The 18,248-nt window shown below is 30.4% G+C and overlaps 2 protein-coding genes across 2 annotated transcripts; one reads left to right on the top strand and one right to left on the bottom strand.

The window, feature by feature from the left end:
- Nucleotides 1-892: 892 nt before the first annotated feature.
- Nucleotides 893-2,871, bottom strand: LOC123222524 (dimethylnonatriene synthase). Its single transcript, XM_044645352.1, has 2 exons — nucleotides 1,879-2,871; nucleotides 893-1,805 (listed from the first exon to the last, which is right to left on the bottom strand). Exons 1-2 carry the CDS (start codon nucleotides 2,827-2,829, stop codon nucleotides 1,176-1,178), a joined length of 1,581 nt encoding a protein of 526 aa, XP_044501287.1. The 5' UTR covers nucleotides 2,830-2,871; the 3' UTR covers nucleotides 893-1,175.
- A 6,725-nt stretch (nucleotides 2,872-9,596) lies between these two features.
- On the top strand, nucleotides 9,597-14,294 carry LOC123224579 (cyclin-C1-2-like). The gene is made up of 9 exons (XM_044648314.1): nucleotides 9,597-9,775; nucleotides 9,855-9,961; nucleotides 10,555-10,594; nucleotides 11,436-11,480; nucleotides 11,698-11,816; nucleotides 11,901-12,015; nucleotides 12,893-12,943; nucleotides 13,508-13,655; nucleotides 13,791-14,294. The coding sequence occupies exons 1-9, from the start codon at nucleotides 9,744-9,746 to the stop codon at nucleotides 13,893-13,895; spliced, it is 762 nt and encodes a 253-aa protein (XP_044504249.1). The 5' UTR covers nucleotides 9,597-9,743; the 3' UTR covers nucleotides 13,896-14,294.
- The last annotated feature ends 3,954 nt before the right edge of the window (nucleotides 14,295-18,248 follow it).

Below are 18,248 nucleotides of genomic sequence, written 5' to 3'. Positions count from 1 at the left end.
TTCAAATTAGGATTCTTGATTCTTTCTTCCTATTTCGATTAGAGCATGAATAAATATTTTATAATATTGGAAATATCCTAGTTAGAAAAATGGATATATTCTCATGCTTTTGTTATAGATGCAAAATATGAGAATATTGCAAAAGATCTCGAACAGATTTAAATTTTAGCAGATATATGATTATTATTTTAAATTGAAGAACCTTTCTTATCTCCACCGTGAGTATCGCATAAGAAACAACTAAAATGTCATGTGGTCACTAATTAACGTATACCACTTATCTTGATTTTTTGGACTCAACAAAAATCCTAAAGGGGTGTTTGATTTGGATAATATTTTATTACCAAAATAGAAAAATTACTTTGAAGATAAATTACTTAAAAGATTACTGGGTATAAATGATTACTATGTTTGATAAAATTTAATAAGTATAAATAATTAGTGTGTTTGGTTAAAAGTAATAAAAGATTACTAGTAAATTATTTTACTTAAATGCCCTCAAATATAATTATTTTTAAATATTTTTTATATTATTTGTCATATTAATTAAAAATAAATTTATTTTTATCTAAAAAATTAATAAATAATAATATAATTATAATAAACTCAAGATTACCCTAGTAATCTTTAAATACCTAAGGAAAAAGTGATAATCAGATTACCACATCTATTACTTATCACGTCAGCATTGGTAATAGAAGATTACTGTAATCTTTTATTACTGACAAACCAAATAAGAGAATAAAAGATAGATTACCAAGGTAATTTTAAAATCCTCTAACCAAACGCCCCATAAGAGTTATAAGATATTGTATAACAATTTGAAAATTAAACATTTTAAGTTTGAATTTAAGCCACATTTTTACCAAAAATATATCACATTCTCAAAATCTGAACTAAGAAAACCATTAATAAATGCAGAGTCCTTTCAGTGTCTACAATCATTCTCTCATGAGAAGAAGATAATTAATAGTACCATCAAAGATGCTTTTATTGAGCAAGTTGAAACCACGACATTTATTTTTAACGTTACTTTCCAGACCCTTAAATAGAGAGTGACCGGCTCTCAGAAGTCAGAATTTGAGGCTATAGCCACCAGGATAAGTTTGATTTCACATGAAGACACCCTAGCTTTGAAAACAACATAAATAAGGAGTTTCTTCCCATTAAAAGCTTCAAACACATTGATAAAGATCCGAATTAAGCCGTGGTTTGATGGTAACTTCAAGAGGTTTCAACTTGGGCAGCGCAAGTCCCAAAGCTTCCTGCATATCAACTGGTTTGCCCTCAACTGCTTCCAAATCAAATCCCTGAAGTAGCCGAGCAAGAGTTAAATGTACCAATTGTAAACCAGCAGTCATTCCAGGGCAGGATCTTCGACCATAGCTAAATGGAATATACGCAAATTGTTGAACTTTAACGTCATTTTCAGGTTCAGTTGTCATAAACCTTTCTGGCCGAAACTCATCCGGGTCTTGCCAAATTCGTGGGTCCCTGTGCAACTTCCATATGTTAACGATCAAACGCGTGCCCTTCGAGATATCGTAACCACAGATATTACAATCTTCCATGGCCTCACGAAGCCCTGTTACAGGGCCTGGAGGATACAACCGAAATGTTTCCTTGACAACTGCTTGGAAGTATTTCAGGTTATTGATATCTGACTCTTCAACCCACTTTTCTCGGCCGACTTGGCTGTCTAGCTCTTCTTGTACAGCCTTGAGCACTTTTGGGTGGTTCAACAACAGGGAGAGTACCCATGTCATGCCCACAGAAGTGCTTTCTGCGCCAGTAAAGATTAGAATCTGCAGAAGAAAATTAATTAAAAGAAGGCATTTATATGAAGTAAAGTTATAATAATATGTCGCGCAAACTTACGAAACATGTTGCCTTGATGACAGTTTCACGGGTATGGCCAGATGTTACAGCACCTTCTGGGATTTTTGATATCAACACGTCCATGAAATCTTTTTGAGCATTACTTTCACCTTGCAATTTTCTCTGAAAATGTTCTTCAAGCCAATTTCCGAGGACTTGATCGATTTCCTTAAAAGTTCTTTTCATTGAACCCACATGTCCTTGAAAATCTATCCATTCAAGCCATGGAATGGCATCCCCAGGAACAAAAACCCCAGCGAGATATAATGCTTCTTTTATGGCTCTCTCAATACGCCAGGCCTCGCTGCCTTGTTCAGCATACTGTGTGCCTGAAAATCGCTTGCCAGCTATCAACTTCAGGCTTACATTGAAAGTGAAGTGTTCGATCAAATTACTCATATTCACCTTAACAGGATTGAATGGGTTCTCTGCACAGAGAAAATTCAAATCTTTAACTAATGTTTCAACCTCCGAGTGCCTCACGTGCTTTAGGCTCTCAAGTCTGTGGCTTGAGAGAAGATCCGTAGTGGCTATTTTGCGAATCTCCCGCCAGTATGGCCCATAAGGAGCAAGCGCAAAGATGGCGTTGTCGTAGCCCATATATTTCCCCACCGATATACTTGGCCGCGTAGCCAAAATTCTGTCATTTACAGTGAAGCATTCTTTCACAATTTCCCAGCCGCTCACAATCAAGGTTTGGTGCCGGCCGAGCTTAAGTGAGTAGATGGGGCCACATTCATCTGCCATGGCTCCAAGTATTTTACATACTGGTACTGGAGAAGTAAGTAGAGGGAGGTGGCCTATGAGAGGCCACGCCCCATTCGGTTGAGGGACAGCCCTCTTGTTCGTACTCTTGTTCCTGTAGTATACCTTAGTTTTCCATAGATGATAGAGAAGTACCAGAGCTGAGAGCTCTATAATTGATAGAGTGAAAGAGGAAAAATATTCCATTGTGATGGAGGGGGAACGTCACACAGGGAGAGTGCGATGTGGTCATCTGCATAACCTGCACTTGTATTTATAGTTGAGAGGACTTGCTAAAGCCTTAACACTAGAAACGTAAAATTCATTAGGCCAATGGAATGTTTCCCACCCAAAGTACTCTTTTAGTTCAGTTTCCACCCTTAACTTTGAAAACTCATTTATCTACCTATATACGGTTAAAATTAATAAAACTCTAACTCCTTAAAATTTTATTTTTTTCCCCCTAAACCCTAAAAATCAACTATTTTCTCCATAGATTAAGTTTTAAAAAATGATATTTCTTTCATAGGGTTTAGTTTTCAAACTCTAACACTATTATCGAAGGGCTTTTTCTCTCTCTTTGACGATCTTCATTCTCTTAATTGGACTTTCAATTGATATCGAATACTACTGGGTAGACGAAAAACTACATTTAAAAGACAAAACTCTTTGTCTTTATCTTTTCAGATAAAATCTTTGTTCGTCAATATTCTAAAGAAGGAGAGAGAGACCGTTGAAATATGTTGGTGCGTCAAAAAATCTTCATTGTTGACCATTTATTTAGATTTGATACCAAGAATTCAAAACTATACACTAAAGAGGGAAATATTATTTTTTTAAACTTGATTTAAGAAGTAAACTTTAGTTTTTAAAGTTTTAGAAAAAAAAATAAATTTTAATTTACTTTTAATATTATAAATAAAAAATAATTTTATTTTTAAAACTAATGGGTTTAATTTTTTATAGGTCGGTTTACGATATATTTATAATTGAAAGGTGATAACTAATATCATAAGATAATTTGGGTGGGACATTGTTCTTTGGCCAATTCATTATTGATAAATGACGTGAGATATCTTGTCACAATATGACCGAAGAACGCAAACCAAAGTTTGTTTGGTTTATTTATATGAAAAAGAAAAGTCAAATGAATAATGCATCCACACATTTTGTGATAAGGTGTGGCTCCTCCTAATAATTACTGATTTTTAATTTTTCTCTGCAACATGGGTTTTTTGCAGGGTGTCGTTCGTGATCGAATGTGACAGGCCGACAGACATACTCCCACTCAAGATATTGCCTGATTTCCAAACTTCCATGTAATTTTCAATTTTGTTATTATTATTAAAGATAATAATTTTATTTAAAATTTTAAATTAATCTTAATTTTTTTCTTATTTTTTAAAATTAATATTTTTTAATTCAATTTAAAAAATACTTTTTCATTTTAATTATTTAGAATTTTCATATTTTAAGATGAGATATTTAAAATTTTAGTCTTATTTTAATTCATTTATATATATATTATTCATTTCAAACTTTAAATAATTATATTATAATAATAATTTATTTTTTTGAAATACTTTTTTTTATGTGATTTATATAAAAAGATTCTATTTTTTTAATGAAATTTTGAAAAATATTTTATATTAATAAAAAAATAATTAAAACAATGAAATGATGATATAATATATAATATAATAATAATAATAATTAAAAATTAAAATAATAAAATATTTATTGATATCTCTTTCAACGTGATCGGAAAAATCAAATGCAATAGAACATTAATTTGGGAGATCATTTGGTCCACGGGATTTAATTGGAAGGGATTAGTGAGTGGGAACGAAGGGTTGGCCTCTGAATTTAATTTTTCAAAGCCAACGCCAACCCTCTTTTTCTAAATTTAATTTTTAAAAACCAACGTGAATCCCCTTTCTTTAAATTTAATTTAAAAAAAAATATCATGGATAGTACCAATCTCGAGTGTTTTAATTATTTTTTAAGTTTTTTAATATTTTAATTATTTTTTTATTGACACAAAATATTTGTCAAAATTATAGAGAAAAAGAGAAAAAATCTCTTTATATAGATAGCATTAAAGGAGTATTTTTGGAAAAGAAAATATTGTTATAGTATTTTTATTTAGAGTTTAAAATAAGTGATATATATGTATACACGAATTAAAATAAGACTAAAAATTTGAATATCCCTTTTAAGATTAACCATCACTTTTCTCAATGTTTAAAATATCATATTTATATTATAAAAAATATGTTTTCACTTTTCGACGATTGTTCTTTCCAACAATTTACTTTAGTACATTTATCGATACTCTTTTTCCCTCCCTAATGATTTCTGACATAAAAACCACCCAAAATCTAATCAAAATGGTTAGTTGATATGCAGCTCCATTACACAAATTTGTATGATGATCATAAGGATTTGTGCAGCATGATCCAACCATTTCAAACGGAATTTACATGGTTTTCCCTCCAAGAAATGACTGGGGAGAGAGAAAGGGTGTAAGTAGATGTGTTAAAGTAAATTATTGAAAAAAATATCACTTGAAAAAGAGAATACATTTTTTTGGTAAGTAAGAGCAATATTTTAAACTTTAATAAGGTTATTGTTGACTCTAAAATATAAAAATTTTATATAGTGAGAGTAAAAAAGTAATTTTTTAAAACTAAGTTAAAAAAAAATTGATAATTTTTAAAATTAAAATGAGAAAAGAGGATAAATTTTTATTTTTTTAAATAAAATTATTAAATAATAATTTTTATCATTGATAATAAAAATAAAATGAATAAATAAATAGATATTTAGATTTTCAAAACTTTATAAGTGAAGGTTGAGAGTAGACTTATCTTTGGGTGGGAAAAAAAGTCTTTCGGCCAATGTGAAATTTGATAATGACAAGTAGGAAGGTAAAGAATTTGTTAAAATTTGTGGCGTGTAGCTTTCGGTTGTTCGGGAACCGGAGAAAATACTTCACTACTATTACCATATTGATTTATAAACTCTTATATATATATATATATATATATATATATATATATATATACATATTCGAATTTTCATACTTTAAAAATCACCAATTCCCTTGCTGATGGCTTTTAAATTTTTGTAGTGAAAGTATACATAACAGTTCGACATGGTAGTAGATTGTCATAGGTTAACTTGGGTTTGATTTATTATATTTAGGTTTGTCAATTAACAAGTTTAATAGGTCAGACTAACCTACTAACATAACAAAGCTCACAGTATAACCTAATATCTCTTAAACCATATTTTTGCGAGTTCTTAATGAGATAATTCTCATAATTTTACCGTTAACTCATTAAATTATATATATATTTTTTTAGTTATACTTTCGGCTTCTAATGTGAATTTGATGGTTTTTTTTTTTAATTAATTGAACCATGCCAGAGCGACTCACGAACTGAACTTCACAATATACCCGACGAACCTAACATCGTCTGAACTATTGCGGCCATACCAAAAGCCCTCCCCCGGCCATGTGTTTCTAGCAGTGGTTTATCATTTGGGTCGTACATCTTAGTCAAGTAATAAGTAATCACATGACATGACAGACTAGGAAAGTTCGTCCGTCGCAGCAATTCTTGAATTATTGCATTGAGGAACAGGTTCACAAATCACAATCCCTGCTGGCACTCGTGTTCCAGGCGTCTCTCCTATTCCAAATCCATCCACCGTCTCACTAATAATGTCCACACAAAGTTTTGTCTCCTCCTCCATCTTTCTAATGCCTACAAAATATCACTATAGTTGAATTGAAACAATTAGTTTAACACATGTTTCAAGCTGTGCGGAGAAAAATTAATTTTGAACTGTAGGAGGAAAAGCCCTACCCACCATGTGATCATGTTCAACCGTACATTTTATATGAAATTTCAGGCCCGGATTGATACACTTGTTTAGAGGCTTTTTTTTTTTTTTTGATGGGTAAGATTAGATTGATTTGTAATTGATATTCATTTAGGAACGCTTACATCAACATTTTTGTTGAGCTTACTTACCTAAGGTAATAGTTTTGTGGAACTTGCTTCCTTACAAAAGAATTTGATTTCTTATATACACAGAAGCTAGATTGGATCAATTGAACATCGACGGACCGTGCTTGACTGGTCCACAGACTGACTCACGAGCTGAACTTTACAACTCGAATGCGATCCATATTATCTGCGGGTCTACCACAACCTGCAATTTTGTGGGTGCTAGCAGTAGCTTATGATTTGGGTTGAACAATGTACGTGTTAATAAGTAATCACATGGTATGTCAGAGTAGATGGCCGTCTCATCAATTCTTGAATTATTGCATTGCGGTATAGATTCCTGTTTCATGCGAATCTCCAAACGTCAACTCAAAGTTTTGTCTCCTCTTACATCTTTCTTAATGTCTACAAAATACTGCTGTCGTTGAATTGAAACAATTAGTTTAACAGATTTCTCACGATGTGCGGAGAAAAATTAATTTTTAACCGTAGGAAGAAAAGCCAATCGTCAGACCTCCCACCATGTGATTGAAGACATTTTATACGAAATTTCAGCTCCGGATTAAGACAATTGCAAATTGTTTATGACTTGTTTAGAGGTTTTTAAGTTAATTTGATGGATAAGATTAGATTGATTGGATGTTCATTTAGGCACGTTAAAATCAACATTTTTGTGGAGCTTAAAGGAAGTGCTTTTGCTTATGCAAACTCTTATTTATAGCTAATAGTTAACATGAAATTCTTATTGAATTTATAAAGAAAATTTCGTTAATATGTTATTATTCTAAAGAAAATATTACAAAATTTGTAATTAGAGATAAATTCAATCTGAAATAATAGAAGAACACGCAAAGAGGTTTATTCAGGTACAAAAAACTTATAAAACTTTGTCCGACCCCAAAAACAGATCTCATTGCGACAAACAATTGACCTTCTCTACCAAAAAATAAATCCATTACGAGGAGTTAATCAGTATTATCCTCCTAATTATATTAATTGGCAGTCATAATAATCAGTGATTGATATTGGATCTGATTTGCAGCAGGATTTGGATGAGAGAAGAGAGTGGAGGAATCAGTGGCAGTTTCAGCAGATACAGCTGAGAGAAGAAGCATGAGTAGGGATGCCATGAGAAGCCAGACTGCGCAACAGATCAAATCAAAACTAGAGATGAGCATGATTTGTTACCAATACTAAATTTAAAGTTCTGACAATCAACATTCAGGCCTTTATTAATTTGACGTTATGATTAGGTTGAAAATATTATGAGCAGAAGGTTTAATCTTAAACCGAAAATCCTAAATCCTACATATTGTAACATAATCATGGAGACCACAGTAAAAACTTTCCAGTGATTAACCCACACACATTTTTAATTATTCTTACCGTGGTGTGTAACAAAGTTTTTTCATTAATTTTACCCATTAATCCATATTACATAAAACTTGGAATTAGATATATTTATTGGTGATACAAAATCTCACGTAAGAGTATTTACGACTTTAAATTGGATTGATCGAAATTTTCTTTCGCTTGTTCAAATTATTTGGGGTTTATGATTGTCTCCTCCTTGACAAAAACAAAAATTCCTGTTGAACAAGCCAAACTTAAAAGATACAATGCCTTTGCATTTAGCAAATTTGAGTCCCCATTTTGTCAACCGCCTAATGTTGATTGTAGCCAAGTGTAAGGTAAGTATTGTTCATTCGTTCTATCAGAGAATAACCGCAAACTACTACTATTGGACTTGCATTCATATTGTAACTTAGATACTCTAATTTATAATTCATATTTATTCCAATTTTACATATGTTATTTAGATTTTTATAGCTCCTTCATGCATGAAACTTTCATATTAGAAATTTAGAACCGTAAAAGATATATTATTGCGTTTTGGTTATGATACGGTGGTTAAACTAATTTGGACACTTTACATTGATTGTTACTTTATTATTGATATTTTCGAAGTATATATTGATGTATAATTGCTCGTAAGATTGTGTTGAATGATTATTTATATATTAATGTAAATATATTATTTTTCCAATTTAGGGCATGGGCCAATGGAAAAGTAAAAAATTGTAATAGGTTTAATCTACCGTATAAAAAAAGCCGAAAGACTTGCTCCCACCTAAGGATTGATGTAACTCTAAAATTCTACATATCGATTTTCAAAAATTCAAAATCTCACTTATAGACTAATTTTTATTAAAATTTTTACTTAAATATAATGATAAAATCATTATTTTAACAATTATATTAAAAAAATATAATTTATTTATTTTCCCCTCAAGTTTTAGAAAAATTAACAATTTCATTTTTGTTTAAAGTTTTTTAATTTTGAAAAGTTATATTTTTCCCTCAAAACTTAGGGTTTTTGTTTTACCTCTTCGACCATCATCTTCATCTTTAACGACTTTTTCTTTCTATCCTAAATTATCATTGTCTCTTTAGTCATAAGATCTTCGTCTGGATTCAGTGAATTTAAATGATTTGTTTAAACACGTTGTTGTTTAGACGATAAAGAGTTTTGTTTAAATGATGACGTGTTTAGATGAATCATTTAGATTTATTGAAACTAGACAAAGATCTTGTGGTCGGAGAGTTGACGACAGTTTAGAGTTGAAAGGGAAGGTCATTAGAGACAAAGATAATAGTAAAAAAGGTAAAAAAAAAATTTCGGTTTGGGATAAAGGAATACGACTTTTTAAAATTGGAAAACTTTAAACATAGATGAAGTTGTTAGTTTTTAAAATTTAAAAGAAAAATATAATAAATTATATATTTAAATAATATTATTAAAATAATGGTTTTGTCTATATATTTAAAATTTTTAATAAAAATTGACTCATAGATAAAATTTTGGGTTTTTGAAAATTGGTGGGTGGGAGAAGGATTTGCATCAAACCGTGGGTGGGAACAAAGTCTCTAGGCCTATAAAAAATGGCCCAAATGCAATTGGCTTGGAGGTAGTGAGATTACTGGATTTCGGGTTAGCGGTAGGGAAAGTTTGGAAGCAAGAAACCATCGATTTTATTTTAATTAATTTACAGAAGCGGCAAGGAAATCTTAGACTCCCACTCTGAGCATTCTTGCAATCAAATGGCAGCTAATTTCTGGACATCCTCTCACTAGTAAGTTTCTATTTATCATCTCTTCTAAATTTTGATTTGTTTTTGTTTTTGATTTGCTTGTGATTTTGCTTGTGTGCAGTAAACTGCTCTGGGACCAGGAAAAGGTGGATGAGGTGCGCTCTCCTGACAGAGAGAAGGGAATCACTCTTGAAGAATTCAAGCTAATTAAGATGCAAATGGCAAATGGTATGTGTTCTCTCTCTCCCCTCTCTTTCTGTTGTCGTCTGTATTATGACTTCTGTTCCTGTTTGATGTCTTAGATGTAATTTTAATTCTAGACTCTACTTAATTTTTCCCTTTCTATAAATTTCTGCGCCTGGGAATATTTTTATGCCTGTTCAGGAAAGTATCTTCGTCTGGATTGAGGATTTATGCTTTTTTTCCTTCAATCTGCCGAGCTTCTTATTAATAAAATGGGGAAAAAAAATTCAGTCTCCTAAATTCTCAGAGAATTGAATATCAAAATTTCATCTTCAATGTGTAATAATTCCAAGAAGCTTATGCGAAAAAAAAAAACTTTGAAAGTTGAGGATGAGTGGTCAATAGGGTCAGAATTTCAAGTATTTGATAGAAATGAGGCTGTTATTTCTGAAATCTAGTTAATAATAATCCACCACAGAATAAGATTCAATACAATAAATAGTTGTTGTCTTTTTTATATTATAATTTTGTCACTGTTCATTTACAATAGGATTCTTGTAGTTCTATTTTCCTGCTTTTTGGATTTCTTCATCACTTAACACTTTCTTTTTTTTGAATTTATGTCTTTCTTTTTCCAGATATATCAAAATTGGCTCAAAGTGTAAAAGTGAGGCAGAGGTTTGATCTCTTCTCCAGATGATTTATACAATTCTGTAAATCATTTGCACCTTGTTTGAGTATTGAAACTTAAAAGAGAGAAAGGAATCATTTGAACTTGTATATAATTTCCTTTGTTGTTTTTACACCCTCTCTAGAAACAAATCATATGAACATGTTGTTTATATGGTATATTGCATCTGATACAGAAAGTCATGGACAAACAGTTCAATTTCTATGTGATATGTTCGCAGATTATAAAGGACCAAAACAGGGTAGAATTTTGGCTTTAGTTTTTTTTTCTAAAGGTAATGTGCATAATTAATAATAATCATTATATATTCATAGCATCAATTAGACTCAATTGTCAAATTTAGGAAAACAATGTTTGATAGAAATGCACACCCAACTAACGTAATTAAATTTTAAAAAAATAAATTATTAATTACAAAAGTAAGAGCGAAATAAATTTCTGTTATTCAAACATACATATTTAACAGAAAAGAGAGAATTATATATGTCTGTTATTGTGAGTTTTCTTTCAGCATTAACAATACGCTATTCTCTTTCCCTCTTCAGTTTATGTTTGCTTAGTCACATAGATGTTAAATCAAACATGCAATACTTATTTTGTTCAAGTAAATGATTTTATAGTTCATGCGATTCACATATGAACAATTCAAGAGTCAAATGATAATTGTTGTAACTTATATCAACTAATAGTGTTATATTAGTTGATCAAAAGATTTAAGATAGAATATGCTTTTATGTATAATATGGATAGATAGATCTAATAATGTTTAATATATTTGCTTTGTCATTGTTAGGAATGTGAACTCTAATAAACTGGTCTATCTTTCAGGGTAGTGGCCACTGCAGTTACATATATGAGGCGTTTTTACATGAGGTATACTACATAATCATCTGATTGATGAGAGAAAGTGCGCATTGTTGATGACTGGAAACTCATAGCTTACTTTGTAACTTAGATATATATGTTCTAGTAGCCGTTTTATCCTTAAATACTTTCAATTTCCTAAACTTTGTGTGTTATATAATAAAAGCACTTGATTGTAACTTTTTGTTGATAACTTACTATATGTAATTTCTCTCTTGGATTTTAGAAAGAGTATGACAGAATATGATCCACATCTTGTTGCTCCAACTTGTTTGTACTTGGCATCAAAAGCAGAAGAAAGCACAGTACAGGCCCGACTTCTAGTGTTTTACATCAAAAAAATATGTATACTTTGGTTTCCTCTAAGTTTAGTTATTTGCATTTTTTTACTGTGATATATATCGAGAACCTTCCACTTTTGCTTTACAGATACTGATGAAAAGTATAGATGTGAAGTCAAAGATATACTTGAAATGGAAATGAAGATTTTAGAAGCTCTTGAGTATTATTTAGTTGTATTCCATCCGTATCGTTCAGTTGTGCAGTAAGCATTTCTTCTTCTTTTTATATATTAAGTATTGTTGTTTTGTTTTACTTCTTCCTTTAATCCCTTCCTTCAGTATATAGTTTTATAAATACGAGGAATTGTCCCTCAAGAGAAACAAAGGGAGGGGCTCTTTCAACCTACTTTTACAATTCAACATTAATTAGAAATGCCAACATCTTAAATCAGGACTAATTTTAATTAAAACCTCCTGCATATTTGTTTCATGGACATAGCATTAGTGTAGAGATATAATTTTCATCCAATAGAGGTTTTCATTGTGTTGAACTTTGATACATTATTTGACCACATGCAATCTCCTAAGCTTCTCTCACATGATGAGCTGTCCATATTTATCATGTTATGTTTAAAGAGATTAATATATTAGATGCTTATCTTATTTCTTTTTCTATTTTGGATATGTTCTTTTGGGCATATTTATGGTAAAATGTTATGCAATTCAACTGTAACATTTATAAACTCACTATGACAAACAATTTGAAGATGGAACTTTTTAAGTACTTGATTGAAGTTTCATATTATTTACCTCTGCTATTGTCATTGTCTAGCTATTAGATTCTTTTTATGTCTTGCTTGGATCCTTTGTCATTGTTATGTTTTATGTATTCTTCAACAACAATTAGCTTTAGATGTTCCTTGAGCCTCTGAATCTCTATATAGAAAAAGAAAATTCATAATCTAGTGTAAACTTGACCATAGGATGGGACTGTTCCTACTTCCACCTTTTCAGCAAAATTATAGGGGTAAAAACCTAACTGCCAAATTTCATTAATTTTGTCCATTGATTCTATGTTACTATCTTTTCAATGAAATATCTTAATTGATGACAACTTTCCTTCTGTTTTTATCCTGGTAGGTTGTTGCAGGATTGTGGCATGAGTGACATGAATATGATTCCTTTTGCCTGGTAAGATCTATGATAACTCTTTCCCATTGTTTCTTAAACTGTTTCAACATTCTTAAAGAATATCCTTAATCTTGCTTGTTTCAATTTCTTTTATATAAATAACAATGTTACTGAAAACGGCCATATTATAAAAAAAATTAGGTTTACAAATGACCAAATTATGCTTTGTTACTGCTGTTTTATTTTTAGTGGCTGAAAAAGTTGAAGTTTCAAGTGATAGAATCAGATATAGTTAGACTTTAATGATCTTCATAATGAATAGAAGAGATAATTGGAAGAGTTACTCTTTGATTATAATATCTTTGTTATCTATCTTCTTAGTTTGGTGCATAAATGGTAACTTAGTAGTTCCTTGGTTTTTTTTGTCTTAAATATCCTGTGCTGGTAGCTCAACCTTTCTCTGAAAAAGAAATTCCACTTAAATGGCGGCAACTTGACATATTATTTCAAACAATTCTGAATAGATAGTGCTTGTGAAATTGGATCCAAGCAGCTACCCATATTTATTGATAAATACTATGTTATTTTTAGTTTTTATTCTGATTAACTCTTTCTATGCTACAGGGGGCTTGCAAATGATACATACAAGATGGACCTTATACTTGTCCACCCTCCACATCTGATTGCTTTGGCTTGTGTATTCATTGCTAGTGTATATACAGAAAAAGATAACACTGCATGGTTTGAAGAGCTTCGTGTTGATATGAATGTGGTGAGTTCTCTAAATCTTGTTCTTTTCATTGTTTTATACTGCCCCAACTTTACCATATTAAATCTATTGTTGTAACATGTACTGGGGGCCTGGGGCAAGCTTGTTTATACTAATGAATAATCTATACATTGACAGGTAAAAAATATTTCAATGGAGATATTAGATTTTTATGAAAACCACAGAATGATCTCAGAGGACAGGATAAATGCTGCCTTCAGCAAACTAGCTTCGAAGCCTTAATTGTTTGGGTAACCCTACTGCATTACTAGAATCTTGTATTACTAAATCTGTTTTGTTGTGCAAGTAAATGTTATGGTGTAGGTAGACTGTTAGTAAAATCATCAGATCTTGCTTCTCTAGACCTTTGGTTGGAGCTATGGTACGCTTGAACCGATGGTTAGCTGTGTAAGTGAGACTTTTGACACTTGATTTTGTCGGATATATACTAGAGATATTTTTTGAGACAAAGGCCTAGGGATTGTGGTAGGACCCGTGTATGTTACCATTAAAATGCACGAAGCTTTGCAATTTCGAGACTAAGGCATAGGCATTGTTGGACACAGCAGTTTTAGACAATTTAAAATATAACAGTTATATGTATGACACATCGTATTTCATACTTGAAATTTTCTTCGTCCATGAATGTTCTTGGCTTCTACTATTTATTCTTAGTTGGTTTCTTCGCTGTATCACACACAACTCTGAAAGTAGAAAAAATCAAAATTAAAACCGTAAACTACTATGAGAACAAAGAAAAGAAGAGCTACTAACCCAATTTTCTCTGAATTTTGCAAGAATACTGAAAAAACCCAAGCAAAGCAATGGTATGATACCAAACGTAAACCACAGGGTTTCCCTCAGTGGTTGGCAAAAAGAATGCTCTGTTATTGTGTTTGGTTGAAATAATAGAAGGTTATAGTGGTATTCGTTTGAAAAAGGTGAGATGGTCTCAAAAGAGGGTTCCAAGAGTTTGAAGGTTCTGTGAAGGCTCTATGGTCTCAAATGGTTAAGAGAATTTTTGAAAACTCATTAAGATTTCAGGGTAAACAAATAGGACGTTACTTCAGACGATTTGGGATTGGTTAAGAATCAGCTCGAAGTCACTTTGGTTTAAGTTGGTGAGATGTATCAATTATTCAGTGAGGTACTTGAACTGTTTTCAATGAGGAATCATAATGGTTTGAATTATCTTGGTAGCATAGAAGACGAGTTTGTGACATATTAAATGCTAAAGATTTTGATCGTGCATGTAGTCCTGGCCACGGTTCATGGGCCGGTGGTTTCGGTTTGAAACCATCAGTTCACGGTTTAAAAAAATAAAAACTCTGAACCGAAATCGTCATAGGACGGTTTGTAATCGATTCGAAATCGACGGTTATGGTTCATGACTACGGTTCGAAACTGACGGTTCCGGTTCATGATCTCGGTTTGAAATTGACATTGAACCATTAATTCTAATACATGATCTTGATTTAAATTTTAAATTATTAATTACAATAATTAAAAATTAAAAGAAACGCTTAGATTTAATTTTTCAATTAAGCGTCTTATGTATCTTCTTAGGGTTTAGAAGAATCAAAGTCATAGTTCTCTTACTTTTGTATATCCGATAGTCGGCAATACTCTCTTACCTTATGATTCATTTTTGCTATCTTGACTATTATTTCCCGTCATCGAACTATCTGTAGTTAAATCAAACGATTCTTTATTAAAGTTCACTTTTATATCTTGTTGGTGTAATTCGACTCTTGTCCAATCGTCCATACATACTTGAGCTTTAATAGATTCGAGAGCTAAACTTAATCACCTCTCATCTAATATATTGCTCTCTTGACTAAAAGTTTGTTCCATTACAACAGTTGATATTGGTGTTGTTAGCACTTATTTAACAATAGTTGCTAATATTGGAAAGGTTGATGCATGTTGACTATACCATTCCAAAACTAGAAAGTTTTTACATATATTGTTATCACCAAACTCAAAAATAATAGTTAAATAAATATCAAGCTCCAAGGTGAAGTCAAATGCTCCTCTTAGTCTTTTGCCCTTTTGCATCATAATACGATCACCATAACTCATATTTTGAATCGATGATGAGACAATAGGTGATAGAGAAGAAGAAGAACCACCTCGGTTACCATAAATTAATGAATATTCAACATAAATTTCTTTAATTAAATTCATAATGTTAGTTATAGTTAATGAAATATTAACTTCATTCTCACAATCTAATTGCAAACATTCATAATATAATGTCAAATAATTCGTAACATCATCTAATTTAAATCTAGGATAAAAAAAACAAGCAATAAGAAAAATTTCTGGAATTGTTTTATAGTAAGTTAACCATTTTTTTCATTAAAACAATAGCTTCTTCAAGAATAACATTTTGTTCGGCTTCCTGTTAAGTCCTAATAATATTAACGGCTTCATTTAAAAATAAATGAGAAGTGAAATAATAAACCCTACTTAAAGTATAAGTTACATTATTAAAATTTTTAATACATTAAAATTGTTTTACAAATATCCCAATGTTGGGGATATAATGTAACTTGTGACACATATTGTGAAATAAATGAACACAACAAATCCCTATAATCAAAAGACTCATTGAGTAATTCATATGTTGAATTTCAACGAGTTGACACATTTTTAGAAAATCTTTTTGGTCTTCTATTATGTTGTTTACAAAATTTACCTCATTTTTTAATAGTTTAGGGATGTATCCATAAAAATGAAATTATTGTTTTTATTAGACTAATATAGTTATTAAGATAATTTAAATCATTTTGTACACATAAATTTAATACATGACATGCATATCTAATATGAAAAAATCTACCACTTAAATTGGGTTTATAAATTTTAATTAAATCAGTTATTGAGGTAGTATTTGAACGTGCATTATTAAATGAAATTGAAAAAATTTTATAAACTAATTTATATTCTTCTAATATTCTTTTAATCTATAAATATTATCGGTCGTATGTCGTTCATCAAATACCTTAAATGCTAAAATTCCTTTTTGTAATTGAAAATTGTCATCTATCCAATAACAAATTATACCCATATAAGAGTGAACTTGTCAATACTCACTCCAAATATCACTAAATAGAGATACACATCCATCAAAATTTATAAAAAATTGAATTAATTCTCTTTTTTGTTTTTTATATACACTAAATAATGTTTTTTTTAATGTGTTTCTTTGAATGGTTTTATATGCAAGATTTAATGCAGCTTTACAATAATTATTAAAACTTAAATTTTCACCAAAACTAAATGTTAAATGATCTATTGCTATCATTTTTGTAAATTATTTCTTACTTTTATTATCACTATAAATAAATAAAGATTTATATGTAGAACCATATTCGATTATTTGTGTTTGACCTCGACTTTGCCCCATTTTTTCTGGATGCTTCAACTCCAAGTGCCTTTTGAACATCCCGTATCCACCTCCTTGTTTGAATTTATAAATTTGTTTACAATAATTGCAAGCAACTTCAAAATTACAATTTTTTTTTGTATTTTCTTGAAATGAATCTTGAAAATATCGGAGGTAGGAATTTTTTGGGAGTGTTGTTCCATTTTCACCTGTTGTTGATGTTATTGTTGCTACTCTACCTCTACATAGTGGTTTTCACTTCCTTGTGTTGAAAAATCATCTATAAATTGATTTTTATTCATATTTGATATATGTGAATATTGACCAAATCTCTTATTATCAGAAAAATTTTCATTACTTAATATTTTTTGATAATAAATAAATTTAATTATATAAATAAATTATATGATTAATTATGAAAGATAATAAAAAAATAATAAATAAAATTAATTATAGAAATAAATTCTATAATTAATTATGAATTGTATAATAAAAATAGAAATTGGAATTAATAAAAAATAAAGAAAGAATTTAATTAAATTTGAGAGAATTTGATTGAAAGATTAAAAGAGTATTAAGAATTGAAAGAATGAGAATGAGAGTAAATGAAAGAGTTTAAAGGATTTAGTGGGAGAGTTGAGAGATTGAATTGATATATATAAGAAAAAAAAAAAAAAGGGAGGTGAAAACAAAATTTAGACGCCCTGCAAAAATTCTACAAAATGCAAAAAAAATTTCAAATATGCAGGGACCAAGTCCCCTGCAAAAGATTTTGAAATATGTAGGGAACCCAGTCCCCTGCATATTTGCAGGGAAACGGTGGTTTCTTTTTTTTTTCAAATTTAAAAAAAATAAAAAAATTTCAAAAAAAATAAAATTACTGGTTCAGAAGATGTAAATTATCAGTTCATAAACCAGATATGAACTAGTGGTTTTACGATTTAAAATTAGATAAACCGGAACTGAATCGTCAAAATCTAATTTTGATTTCGGTTCCAATTTTTATGATTTTGATTTCAGTTTTATCCGAATCGGTTTCAATTCGGTTCATAAGCCAAACCTGCCCGTGGCCAAGTCTACGTGCATGCATCATTTATTCATATAAAAAGGTGAAGGTTTCTTAAGTTTTATTTGTACTTCATAAACCTGAGGACAATTGATTTACAATCAAACTTACCTTTAACAAAATATACGAGAGTTTGTAT

Source organism: Mangifera indica, chromosome 8, assembly GCF_011075055.1.
Source record: "Mangifera indica cultivar Alphonso chromosome 8, CATAS_Mindica_2.1, whole genome shotgun sequence".
NCBI classification, from domain to species: Eukaryota; Viridiplantae; Streptophyta; class Magnoliopsida; order Sapindales; family Anacardiaceae; genus Mangifera; species Mangifera indica.
The sequence above is the reverse complement of the archived record's forward strand: the minus strand, read 5'-3'. Positions and strand labels throughout refer to the sequence as shown.

Excerpts from the sequence above, each read along its gene's own strand:
- LOC123222524 (XM_044645352.1), bottom strand. The coding sequence starts at position 2,829 with ATGGAATATTTTTCCTCTTTCACTCTATCAATTATAGAGCTCTCAGCT. Across the intron at positions 1,806-1,878 it reads TCATCAAGGCAACATGTTTC|ATTCTAATCTTTACTGGCGC; the intron begins GTAAGTTTGCGC and ends TTTCTTCTGCAG.
- LOC123224579 (XM_044648314.1), top strand. The coding sequence starts at position 9,744 with ATGGCAGCTAATTTCTGGACATCCTCTCACTA. Across the intron at positions 9,776-9,854 it reads TTCTGGACATCCTCTCACTA|TAAACTGCTCTGGGACCAGG; the intron begins GTAAGTTTCTAT and ends GCTTGTGTGCAG. Across the intron at positions 11,481-11,697 it reads ATGAGGCGTTTTTACATGAG|AAAGAGTATGACAGAATATG; the intron begins GTATACTACATA and ends CTTGGATTTTAG.